A 13921-nucleotide genomic window follows, 5' to 3' on the forward strand; every position below is an offset into this window, starting at 1 on the left:
AAAACATTCAACCAGAAGCCAGCAATTGTCAACATTTAGCGGTAATGTGCCTTGTTGTCTTCTAGCTTCTCATTTAACCTGGATAAACATGGAGGTCAAAAACATTACCATCATCACCCACAGTTTATATCCTGAAGTGCCTTCAATTAATACCATAAACTTTTCTTTTGGAATGTTCTGTTCTTCAATCATCTTCGTTCAAAGCATTTATGGATTATGATTCACGTTCTCTGGTACAATCCTTAACCGTCATAGATTACCTGAATCTCCCCCTGTATAAATTCCAATGGCTTTAGCATACACACCATGTTTTCTTCTTTTTCTTGAGTTTTCTTGGAATCCAAACAGAATGTCGGGGGTTGAGGGATCATTTACAACTGGGAACACTGCGCAAGAGCTGGGTTTTGATCATGTTCCGGAATGTTATGTTGTTTCGCCTTCGAAAACATCGAGCTCGGACCTCGACGGAGCTCGAGTTACGACTGTCGATATGTCTCGACTGAGACGGAATGGCGAGGAACGCTCCGTCGCCATCAAGGAGCTAGGTGAGGCTTGTCGCCGCGGGGGGTTCTTTCAAGTGAGTGCAATGCATCTTGTCTTTTCTTTTTCTTTCTTAGTGTTGTGTCAAAACAAGAATATATGTTGATGTTTGCATCAGGTTGTGAACCATGGTATTTGCCAATCGATTCTTGACGAAGCGCTCGCGGCGGCGGTGGGTTTCTTCGATCTGCCGGCCAGAGAGAAGCTTAAGTTCAAGTCGAGCGATGTTTATAAGCCTGTACGGTACTCGACGAGCTTGAAAGACGGGGTTGACAAGGTCCAGTTTTGGAGGATTTTCCTCAAGCATTATGCACATCCCTTGGACGCCTGGATCGATTCATGGCCTGATAACCCGCCGCACTACAGGTAACACTTGGGGTCAAATTATGTCAAATTAAAGTATAAAGACTAAATCCTGAGATCCAACACTACACTATACTATGTCATCTCGAACTCATAATGCCTAATGTTGCCTAATGTCTTAAGAGAAAAGATGGGGAAATATTGTGCAGAGGTAAGGAAACTAGCCTTGGAACTGATGGGAACAATGATAGAGAGCCTTGCAATAAGCCCAAATCACCTAAGCCAAAAACTTGAACATGGAATGCAAGTGGTTGCAGTAAACTGTTACCCTCCGTGCCCCGAACCGAACACGGCGCTCGGATTGCCGCCACATTCGGATTACTCATGCTTAACCATCATCCTCCAAAACTCAACTGGCCTCGAATTCTTGGACACCGAGGACGGCGGCAACTGGATTGTCATCCCAGAGATTCGCAGGACGTTACAGGTCCATGTAGGTGACCATTTCGAAGTGCTGAGTAATGGGATATACAAGAGTGCGGTCCATAGGGCTACATTGAACAGTGAAAGCACTAGGATTTCCATTGCAAGTTTACATAGCTTGGGAATGGATGATAAAATGGAAGCAGCTGAAGAACTTGTGGATGAACAAAATCCCCAGAGATATAGAGAAAGTAGCTTCAGGGATTTCCTGGATTTCCTTGCAAGTGATGATATTGTAGATGGGAAGCGTTTCATTGACACGCTTAGAGCTTGAAAGATCAGAGGTTATTTGGTTTTCTGGGGTTTAATCACATTATCATAGAGATGATACACATCTGTTTGTTTCCTGAGAAAAAGTTATAGCTTCTTTTCCTTCAGCTTAATGTATGCGTCTTTAGTTCCCCTGATGGGTAAACTCTGTTCCTCTGTTTTTCTTATGAGTAATAAATAATATTTTAAAGTTAATATATATATTTTCATGGGGGTGAATTCACGAGATAATGTTCTCGAATTTTTTTTTCACGATATAGTGCACATTCCAGATTAATTCTTGGAATGGGGTGAATTCTACAGTGATCATAGGACGCCATGCAATCCAGGCGATCTTGTAGGACGCCATGCAATCCAGGCGACATACGGGGTGAATACGGGGGGTGACATACGGGGTGACATACGAGCCATACGAGCCAATGGGGAGAGGTCGCCATGCGAGGTCGCCATGCAGTCCTATACGAGGAATAGAGAGGTCGCCATGCAGCCTAGGCGACCTTGTAGGTCGCCATGTAGTCCCGGCGACCTTGTAGGTCGCCATGTAGTCCCGGCGCCATTCCCATCATCCATGCACAGCCACATAGATTCCTTCACGTGCTCCCCGCTGCATGCTGCATGCCTACAGCTCCCAATGAAACCATGTGAACCATTTGAGCCAATGCATGTGAAATAATTGGTACAATAATTGAACCATTGCTGCGTGAAATATCATAGCTGCAATTGTACAATTATTGGTGAAATAATTGAGGCAGCCGGTTGGTGAAATAATTGAGGCAGCCGGTTATAAAAGAAAGAAAGAAAGGGAGAAGAGATTGCAGAAGAAAGTTAGAAGAGATTGCAGCCGAGAAAGAAAGAAAGGGAGAAAGGAAAGAAAGAAAGGGAGAAAGGAAAGTAAGAAGAAGAAAGGGAGATAAGGTAAATTTTTTTATATTTAAATTAGTTTATTATTATAAATGTTTAATTTGTTAGTTTAGGGTTTAGGGTAAAACAAAAAGCAGCTAATTAGTTTGTTAGTTTAGGGTTATATGATTGTTAGTTTAAGTTATAGTATACATAAATTAAAAAATTATTTAATTAATTAGTATATGTTTGATAGTTATATAGTTAAAAAATAATTAATTAGTTTGTTTTGTTAATAGTTAGTTATATAAAAAATTATTTAATTAGTTTGTGTTAGTTAAATAGTTAAGTTATATTTGTTTGTTGAATTTATATATAAAAAATTAGTTAGTAAGTTTATTAGTAGTATATTATAATGAAAAAATAGTTTATTAGTTAGTTTTAGTTATATAGAAGAATATTTTATTAGTTGTTTAAGGGTTTAGTGTTTACGTTTAACTTATATTTTAAAAAGTTTAGTTTGTTAGTTTATTAGTTTATTATATTATAAGTTATTATATTAAAGTTTAGTGTTGTAAATTAGTTAGTTAGTTTATATTAGATTATATTAAATGATTTTTAAATATTGTTGTTTAATTTTTTTACAGATTCATTCCAATGGCTGACCAAATTCCACTGTTGAGGCTTGACAATGAACATATTTCAAGTCATTTGGGAATAATGGTGAATAAAATATTTGTTTAATGAATTATAATTAATAAATATTTGAATATTATTTTATGATTGTGATAATTTTTTTGAAATATTTAATTGTAGGAGGACGAGCAGCGAGTCCTTCGTCTTCGACTACATAAAGTGCCCAAGCCACACCCACTAATAGAAGAAAATTTGCAAGAGGTTGGATTTTGGTATATCACATTTGTGCGAGATTACAAGTTGGTCCCAGGTTTGATCAGTGCGTTGATTGAACGTTGGAGACCAGAAACGCACACGTTTCATTTGCCGTGTGGCGAATGCACGATAACTTTGGAGGATGTGGCAATGCAACTCGGGGTCCAAACTAATGGGATGCCGGTGGTAATGTCACATGAGTTTAATAAGGTGGAACAACTTTGCAACTTGTTTCTTGGGAAAGCGCCCGTACCACCAGAGTGTAAAGGGTGGCGGGTGAGGTTGTCATGGTTGAAGAATGAATTTCAACTTCAATCAAATAGTACAGAGCACGAAATTATATATGCAACACGAGCATATATATTACAATTGATTGGGGGAATTTTGATGCCTGATAAATCCGGTAGTTATGTTCACACTCAGTATCTTCTTTTTTTAACAAATTTTGAGAATTGTAGGCAATATAGCTGGGGTTCGGCGATATTGGCGTTCTTGTATCGTGAGATGTGCAAGGCGTCATTAGTCGTGAATGATAATAATACAGTAGAAATCGGTGGATGTCTGTTGCTGCTACAATCATGGGCTTGGCATAGACTTCCGTTTTTGACACCGATTAGTCGGACTGCGGTTGACTTTCCACTTGCCGGAAGGTAATATGAATCCTCTATTTTAATATAAAATATTAATTAAAAAATATTTATTTTGATTAAAATTATTGAACAAAATGTCTCTATTTTTGTTTTGATTGATATACAGATGGAGGCATAAAATTGAAGGCACAGGGTTGGTGCACAACAACATTAAAGAGTTCAGGTTGAAGATCGACATTAAGGCCAAAAAGGAGGTATGCATAATTTGTATTTTTTAATTATTATTTAAATTAACTATATTATCTGATTTAAATAAATTTTATTGTTTTTGTAATTTTACAGTTTAATTGGAGACCATACATGAATGAAGAATTATTTGCGTTGATACCGCACGATATTTTAGATGGGTTTCAATATTGGTGTGCTGTTACACCATTGATCAATTTTGCTTTTGTTGAGATCCAATTTGGGGATAGAGTGCTGCGGCAATTCCACTTCCACCAACCTATTCCGCGGAGTCCATGGGATCATGACCTCCTCCAAAACTTAGATGGTCGTCGTCCAGTGAATTGGGTTGAGACGCATGACGACCTGCACAGATTTGATGGTCGTCGTAAAGAAAGCGTTAATTGGGTTGAGAAGCATGCAACCTACATTAATGCTTGGAACAATAGGGCTTCATTCATGCCAACTCTTGACGCCATTCAAGATGACGACTTTAATTTTGAGACTTCGGCTTACCTTGCTTATTTTTTGGATAATGGAAAGCCGTTCCTCACAACAATAGTAGAGAGGCGACAATTTTTGAGGTTTAAGAAAAGATTTGGTAAAGCTGAATACTCTCTACCGAGTGGGAGTGGGAGTTCATCTCTACAAACTGAAGCGGAAATGACCGATGTGGATAATAGCGCACCACAATCGTTGCATCACGCAGTTGATGATTCTACTGGCCCGGCATACATACCAGAGTTTGTGCAGCCTGAGGCACCCATCTATTCTCCTACGTTTTCGTCGACGTATGACTTTGAACACATGACAGTTCAAATACCCCCAATGAATGAGGGGGATGGGTACAATACTCCTGAGCCACAACGGCCACAACGTATCAGACGTCCGCCCCGACATTATCATTCAACAACACCCCGACATCGACAACAATTGTAAACTCGTTTGCTATTTATTACAAATTATTTATTGAAATTAGACTACTTTTTTTAACCTTAACAATGATTTTTAGTATCAAATCATTACTAGTATCAAATAATTAAATATTTAGTAAATCAACTATTTTAAATCATTAGTATCAAATAATTAAATATTAACAATAAATCCTTATTAATAATAATTAGTAAATCATTAGTATCAAATTAAATATTTAAAAATCATTAATAAATTCGACTATGTATAAATTTAAACTCAGTAATCCACACTTGTACACTCATTTGTTAGTATTCTATAATTATTAGTAATAATTATTAAATCATTAGTATTAAATCATTATTATAAATAATTACTAAATAATAACTAAATAATTATTATAAAATCATTATTATAATGATTATTATCAAATCATTACTAAATCATCAAATCATTAAATATTTAAATCATTATTAAATCATTTTTATAATGATTATTACTAAATCATTATTATAATGATTATTATCAAATCATTACTATAATGATTATTATCAAATCATTACTAAATCATCAAATCATTAAATATTTAAATCATTATTAAATCATTTTTATAATGATTAATAAATACATAGAAATACATATATGATTACTAATGATGAGGCCTATATCTTGGTAAATTAGGACAATTGTTTTTTGAATGGCCTTCACCCCTACATAATCCGCATCTCTTTGCTTGACCTCTCTCTTTAGCATGAAAATCCATACTGGTATGAATTCGAGTGGACTCAGGTCGACCCTTTGGACTTCTGCGAAGCATTGGATTTGGTAGCCATTCATCATGATCCTTTTTAGGCCAATATGATTCATTCGGGATCTGTCTGAACACATAGCTGTAGACATTTAATATCCTACGTAGGTGGAAGCATTCATCAACATAAGTGTATGCGCTTACACCAGCATACATACATGCAGCGACTGCATGAGCACATGGATATTTCCATGCCTGAAAACGACCACAATCACACCATTTGTGTCGTAAATCAACTCTAAATGTTTGGTCTTCTCCTCCGACGTTACGACGTATGCACTACACGACAAAAGTATGACCAACTCGGTCGAAATTATGAACAACCATTGATGTTGCCAATCGTTCTTTTGCTTCCATTGATTCCACCACTGTAGGAGCCCAAGTTTTACCTCTATTTATGAGACTCTCAATTACCTTGCCTTTGTCCGACCAAACTTTACCTAGTCTAAAGTACGTCTCTTTCACCACACTCGCTATTGGGAGATGGCGTGTACCTTTTAGTACCGAATTAATGGCCTCAACAAGGTTTGTGGTCATATGTCCGTATCTCCGACCTTCATCGTATGCTTGTGACCATTTTTCCCGCGGTATTTTTGAAGCCCACTTCCAAACACGCTGATCATCGTAAAATACCTTCAAATTCTCCAATCTCTTGTCAAAATTTGGTCGACGTAGTTCGTATCCTGTTCCATAATATATTGTGTTAAACCACAATTAAAATACCACGTAAAAAATACACAAATATTGAAAATAAAACTTACCCATGCTGACTATCTCGCTACGAATATGTGCGTTATGAAACTGGTCGATACTATTCTTGCCAATATGACGGATACAAAATGTCGGATATGCATACGGAGGTATCCAACGACTTCCTGGTCGTTCAATTGCCGCCAAAATACCCGTTCCTCTATCGGATATCAAGCAAACTCCATCTTCACGAACGACATATTGACGTAGATTGGTCAGAAAAAAATCCCAAGCCTCTGTTGTCTCTCCCTCAACAATGGCGAATGCAATTGGGAAGATATTTCGCTCACCATCTTGAGCAACTGCCATCAAAAGTACATGCCTATATTGACCATACAACCACGTACCATCTACTTGGATCATACGTTTGCAAAATGGAAATCCTTCAATACATGCCTTGAATGCCCAAAATAGTTTATGAAATATTTTCTTCCCTGGCAGAAGTTGACCTTCTTCGTCATATGCGGGCATGGTTTGAGACTTCACTATAGTTCCTGGGATAAATCGCTTCATTGCTTGTAGCAAATGTGGTAGCTCATTGTACGATGTATCCCAATCTCCATACGTCAACTTCATTGCCTTCATTTTTGCATTCCACACCTTGCCATATTTTACTTGATATCCAAATTGGCTTCGAATAGATGCAGCTAACACTGAACAAGATATCCTTGGATCCTTTTCAACCATCGCCTTCACGTATTCACATATTACATCGGAGTCCAATAGTCGGTGGTCTTGTTCGATGGAGTTTCGCAAACATGTGTGTGAACCATTGTACCTCGTGATGACCCAAACATCGTGCCTTTGATTTTTCGACACTCTGATCTTCCACTTGCACTCTGGGCCATATTTTACACACTTTGCGTATAGGGTTTTCTGGTTGGACTCTGCAACATGGACATCAACATGGCATTTGATGCAGTACTCTTTAATCGCCAGCGTAGCTTCATTTTTTCCTCTGAATTGCACCCCAACTGAAAATTCACCAGAATTATCGAATGATTCAGTCATTTGGTACGGAGGTAAATGTGGCATGTCTGGGAATTCAGGTGCCCTCATTGCATCATAGTCTATCTCGTACATGTGAGGAGTAGCTTCATACGGTGCCGGAACTTCATCAATTGCACCTCCACCAAAAATATTTTCGTCGTCGCCCAAAACGGGTTCTTCGGTTTCTTCATCTTCGCTTGAATCATCGTGAATTTCTCCCCATCGATTTTCAGCGTCAATATTAACAACCAATTTCGATATGTTTCTCGTCTCATACTCTGCTGTTGCAGATGTCCCCCCGACTTCATTTACACTTTCCAATAGTGCCATAAAACTGTTCGGGAACCTGTACGTCGGCTCCTCAAACTGACTATATAAAGCCATTTCAGATGGATTTTGAGCCACACCTCTTGATGACCCAGGAACATCACATATGTTACGCACATCAACAAATAACTCAATAACTGCTATATTGGTTGACTCATGTAATCCAACCATGGTTCCAATATCATCATCTTCTTCAAGTGGAACTGCAGCATATCTGACTGGATTAGGGCATATCATAAACCTATACCTCAAACCATCAACTGCAGCTCGAATTTTTCTTTCTATCTTATGCTTCATTTCTATAAATGTGATGTCTTTTTTGAACATTATATTTATTGGTTTTTCAGACTGAAAAGCTACTCCGACCTCATTTTCCATAATCTGTCCATTATAATGGACAATCATGAAAAAGTTGTTGCTCATTTTCTCTACAAATAAAAAAATAAATTAATTTAGATTAAAATATTAGATAAGATAATTTCATAAAACATTAAATCATTAAATATAATATAATATACTATTATATTATATTAATGATCAAATAAAATTTGTTATTTAACTTGATTAATTGATTAATTACTAATATTATTAATAATGATTTAATAATTATTATTAATCTAATGATTTGATATTTAATGATTTAATAATATGATTTAGTCATGATTACTAATAATTATTTATTATAAATATTTAATGATTTAGATTTGATACTAATTATTTAGTTATTATTACTAATAATCATGATTAGTTTGATAATTTTTTTTATTTTTTAAAAATATCAAACAAATTTGTTAGGCAAAATATCATAATAATGCGTTGGCCGGATTATTTCATTCAATTAATTTTTACTCCTTACTAATTTACACATACAATATAAATAAAACAAAATATTTTTTTTAAACAACACTAAATATTTTTAAAAACAATATTTTTTTTAAACAAAAATTATCTCGCACAAATTAGTTTATATAATCTAATATAAACTTACTATCTAACTAATTTACACATACACAACAACAAAAAATAGACAACAAAAAATAATAAATTACTCACGTATTTATGCCTTCCTCCTTTCCTTTCTTTTCCTTCTTTGTTTCTTTATTCGAATCAATTTCAACATGGGCAAATGTTGTGGAATAATGCCCTGTATGTGTAAACCGTTTAATTTATTTAAACAGCAATAGCTCCCACAAATTAATTTTATATAATCTAATATATTATAATATAACTTAAACTAATAAACTATTTCTTTATTATAATATAATTTAGTTAAAATAACACACTAATTAAGCACTAATTAATTTTTTTATAATATAATTTCAACTTCAATGAACAATCTAATATATGTTTAAAGACACTAACAAATTAATTAATATTTTTTTATATTTAATAACTTAAACTAATTAACTAATTAACTAATTTTTTATATATAATATAATATATAACTTAAACTAACCAACTAATAATTTATACTAGCAAACTAATTAACTAGATTTTAGTTTTACCCTAAACCCTAAACTAACAAACTAATAATTTCATATAATAAACTAAATTAAACAATAAAAAATTACCTCACAAACTATGTTTGATCCTTTATCTTATTTTCTTCTTCTTCCTTTTCCTTCTCTCGGCAAAGTTTATATGTGCTTATGCTTATACTCCTGGTTGTTCTTCTGCTTCTATCCTAAACCCCATATCATTTATATAAAGCAAAAAATCGTTGTACAGAGTCATTAAAATTTGACTATTGAAAGTCTTCAATTGAACAGCAATATTTGTTGTATTTAACAGCTAAATTAACGCTGCAATCATACAGCTATGGATGCAACGCATGCAGCTACGGATGCAGGAATCTCCCAGCTAGCTATGGATGCAACGCATGCATGAGTGATACAGTTAAAGCTTGGTCGTTGCATGCATGAGTGATACAGTTAAAGCTTGGTCGCGATGCAGGAATCTCCCAGCTATGGAGACTCCATGGCGACCTACCACCTACCCTACCACCTACCATGTCGTCGGGACTCCATGGCGACCTACCATGTCGTCGGGACTCCATGGCGACCTACCATGTCGCCGGCAACCTAGAACCGATCCTTGGTCGCCCCGAGTGCCCCATGCATGAACCGATCCTTGGTCATCCTTGGTGCATGGCCCATGCAGAGGTTTGCCGAGATCAGACCACGTGAACAAAGCGCAGCGCGACCTATCCCATGCCTCGTGCATGGCCCATGCATAGCACCAAAGCAGCATCAGCGAGCAACAGCGGGCACCAAAGCAGCATCAGTGAGCAACAGCGGGCAAAGAACCAGGGCAAATAATGATGGACGTCGGGCGTGCATGGCGACCTTATAGGACGCCGGGCGTGCATGGCGACCTATGTTGCCACTGTAGAATTTACCCCATTCGAGCAATTAATCTGCCCAGTGCATCATCTCGTAAAATATTTTTTTTGAATCCATTATGTCGTGAGTTTTACCATTTTCATGGATTTGATTTGACTTGTCGTGTATTTCGAGAAAAGGGTAGTTTAAGTATATATTACTTAAACTATCATTTTTTATATGTTTTAGTATTTAAATTTTTAATTTTTTAAAATTCAACGAAATTTTTACATGTGACATTTTATAGGTAAATTACATCATTCATCTCTTAATTATATTATTATTTTTATTATTGTCATTAAAGTTTTAAAAAAATTAATTTAAGAACTCAACTTTCAAATTGCTCATATTTTAATCACTTTAATATATCTTATTAATAATATTTTTTGACATGCTATTTTTTATTTTATTAATACATAACTAAAATAAAAAAAAAATTAAAAGTGAAGTAATTAAATTTAAAAAATTAAAATTTAATGATCAAAATAGGAGTGAGAAGATAGTTGTGGTGAATGATGTAGGAGTGTTCCAATAGTTAATTCGTCCACTGACCGAACCGAATTTTCATGAACCGAATTAACCAAAGTTTTTTTAACCGTTAATTAAACCGAAGTTTTTTAAATATTAATCGAACCAAATAAAGTTTGAATATTTGATAGATTATTGATTTTTTAATAATTTTTTAATTACATTAATTTGAATATAATAAAAGTATTTTTTATTTGGTTAAAATTTAATTAGGTATTGATAATTTAATAAGTCTAGTGTGGTTCAAAAATAATTGAGTCTTACTCTAATTCTTAATTAGTTTGAGCTTAAAATATGTATTTAATATATATAATATATATTTAACATTTAATAATGTCATTTAATTCGGTTAATTAACCAATTTCAAATTGAATTAGCCGTTAACCAAAAATTGGAAAAAATATTAACCGTTCTCTGATCGAACTAATTTGGTGGTCGATTGAATTAACTGAACTAATTCAATTCGGTCGGTTAATTCAGTTAAAAGTGAAAAATGAACACCCTTATAATGATGTAATTTACCCATAAAAAAGGGTTGAGTTGTAACAATTTCGCTAAGTTTTTAATTACGAAGTACTAAAATGAAACAAAAACTAAACGTTAGGTGTGATTTTGAAAAAAAAAATTAAAGGTTTAGATATTAAAATAGACCAAAATTGATAATTTAATTACTAAATACGTAATTTACTCTAGAGATAATTATGGGTCGGATTATTTTTTACATTTAAAAATTACACTTTCCACGTGCACCTGACTTGATTTGAGTTTAGGGAGGTTTCATTTAATATGACTCAACACAAATAAATAAATAAATATATATATATATATATATATATATATTATTTTTATTAGGTGGAATAAAGATCTAATTAAAATATATAGATAAAGGGATATTATTGCAATTATATTAAATATAGAAAGAATTTTATGGATTTGATATATATTGGGTTTCTGGATTTGACTTGACTTATGGTATACAAATGGATATTTATAAATGTTTGTGACGAATCAAATACTTAAAATAATAACGAAAAAATGATAGGCATCAGGAATGTGCTGGGATAGCACACTGTCGCCCTCCCTAAAAATTTAAAATTAATATATATTCTAGATTTGTCTATGCATTTTTTTTTAATTTTTTTTTTGCTTTTAGACTTTTATAAGTTCGTTCTTATTTAAAATTTTCAAAGTTCTTCTCCTTAGGTCCTAATATTAATTCATCTGTATGTTCTTGGACACCTACATTGACCAAAAAAATATAGACACCTAAAATTAATAAGAGATATAACTTGCATAGTATTTTTTAATTAAGCCTCCATAGTTTCAGTAACCAAGAATTTTGGATCAATTTACAGTCCAAGTAATTATTTGTGAATGTATTTTGATTTTAACCCAAAATATATAAATAAAAAGACTAAACTATCGTAATATTCACTTACATTTCGTATTTGTATACCTTTTGTTCACTAAATTTACAAAAATTAAGTTTTAGTCATTTACATTATCGTTTCATTAAGTTTTGATGATCGGAACATTGAATGCCATTAGTTTGTTAGTTTAATGACATGACATATTAATCAAATGATTTTAATTATGAGTTTTTTTATTTTAAGGATAAATTTTCTATTTTTTATTTTTTTTATAATACTATATTTTTCTTCGGCTAACACTTTTTTGAAACCCTAGCTTGCGCCGGACATCATCCCTAGGCTTCTTGGCTCTTTCTGTTCATCTCGAGTTCCAAGGATCAAATTCGGAACGATCCTTGGTGTTGTCAGCCCTCATGGTCCCTCAAACCTTGTTTCCTTTCGCCATGGTATGGTGCAATGGAACATGTTCATCGGAGGTGCATTCTTTGCATGATGGGTGCTGTGCCATTCGTATCCTTTCGCTAAAGGACCCACCATTTTTCTCGTCTGAGTCCATCTTATCTCCATTATCATCTCATTGCTGGGCTTAACAAACGAAATGACAATTTCGCTGTGTCTCTAAAGAACTGTAAGCAAAATCTCGAATTCTTAGTAAAAGTAAATGACTGAATTCTTGATACAGTAAGTAGATTTCAGCTGTATATATATGCTAAGTTCTGAAAGTAAAAACCTTGTTGTTCTGCAACTCTTTTCTGAATTCACAAAATATTGATGAATAGTAACTATAAAACAGGATCTAACATAACTGTAAACGTGATCGTAATTATAATTTAAATTCCTGATTTTACCTTTATTATAATTGTCATATAGTTGAAGACAAGTATCATAAGAGCTTAGTTCCTGTTAGTTCAATCATCTTGGCTCTTTTCTTTTCTTCTGTTCTCCTTTTCTAATCAGGACGTCGTCCTCGGAGACATTGCTGTCATCCCCGGAGGTATTAATTCCTAGGGACGGAGTGAGTGAAGCAAGTGGTGAGAAAGTTTGAGTTTCGATATAAATATAAGAAACGAGGGATAAATTGAAAACTTATTGTAGACTATTATTTTCGTCCATGTTCCTTTCTATACAATATAGTATTATACTATATTATATTTATTTCATATAGCATATATTATATAGTATGGTTTTATATAGCATATATATTATAATATTTATATAGTATATAGTATTATATATTATGTTTATAGGGCAAATTACATGCTTACTCATTGAATTTTATTCTCTCTCCTATTTCACTCACCATACTTTCAATTTTTTCAATTTGCTCATTAAACTTTAGAGATTGAACTTTTTTGTCACTCCGCCGTTAACTTTCTAACGGCGTTATAACATGACAACTTACACTAAAACGACATCGTTTTAGATTTCATCATAAATCCAAATTTAATTCAAAACTACGTCGTTTTCATTTCCTATAAAATCTTATTTTTTTCATCTCTTTTTTATTCTTCTTCTTCCTTCTCTTTTCTCTCTCTCACCAAACTAATCTAGAATCACCACCATATTAGTTGTCGTTCTGACCTTTGCCGGCCACCGTCATCGGAGGTCGATGAGTCAAAAAATTTCTCATCTAACCTTTTTAAACGCAAATCCATTGTTCATTTCGAATGGTTAGTGATGAAAAATCTCTTAATTTTCTTCAATGGAATTCTT

General features: G+C 33.9%; 1 protein-coding gene across 1 annotated transcript; it reads left to right on the forward strand.

Annotated features, from left to right (window-relative positions):
• The first annotated feature begins 349 nt into the window (after positions 1-349).
• LOC120207809 (flavanone 3-dioxygenase 3) lies at positions 350-1652 on the forward strand. The gene is made up of 3 exons (XM_039207239.1): positions 350-577; positions 659-906; positions 1027-1652. The coding sequence occupies exons 1-3, from the start codon at positions 350-352 to the stop codon at positions 1598-1600; spliced, it is 1050 nt and encodes a 349-aa protein (XP_039063170.1). The 3' UTR covers positions 1601-1652.
• Positions 1653-13921: the final 12269 nt, after the last annotated feature.

This window comes from Hibiscus syriacus, unplaced genomic scaffold (genome assembly GCF_006381635.1).
Source record: "Hibiscus syriacus cultivar Baekdansim isolate YM2019G1 unplaced genomic scaffold, ASM638163v2 tig00000508_pilon, whole genome shotgun sequence".
NCBI classification, from domain to species: Eukaryota; Viridiplantae; Streptophyta; class Magnoliopsida; order Malvales; family Malvaceae; genus Hibiscus; species Hibiscus syriacus.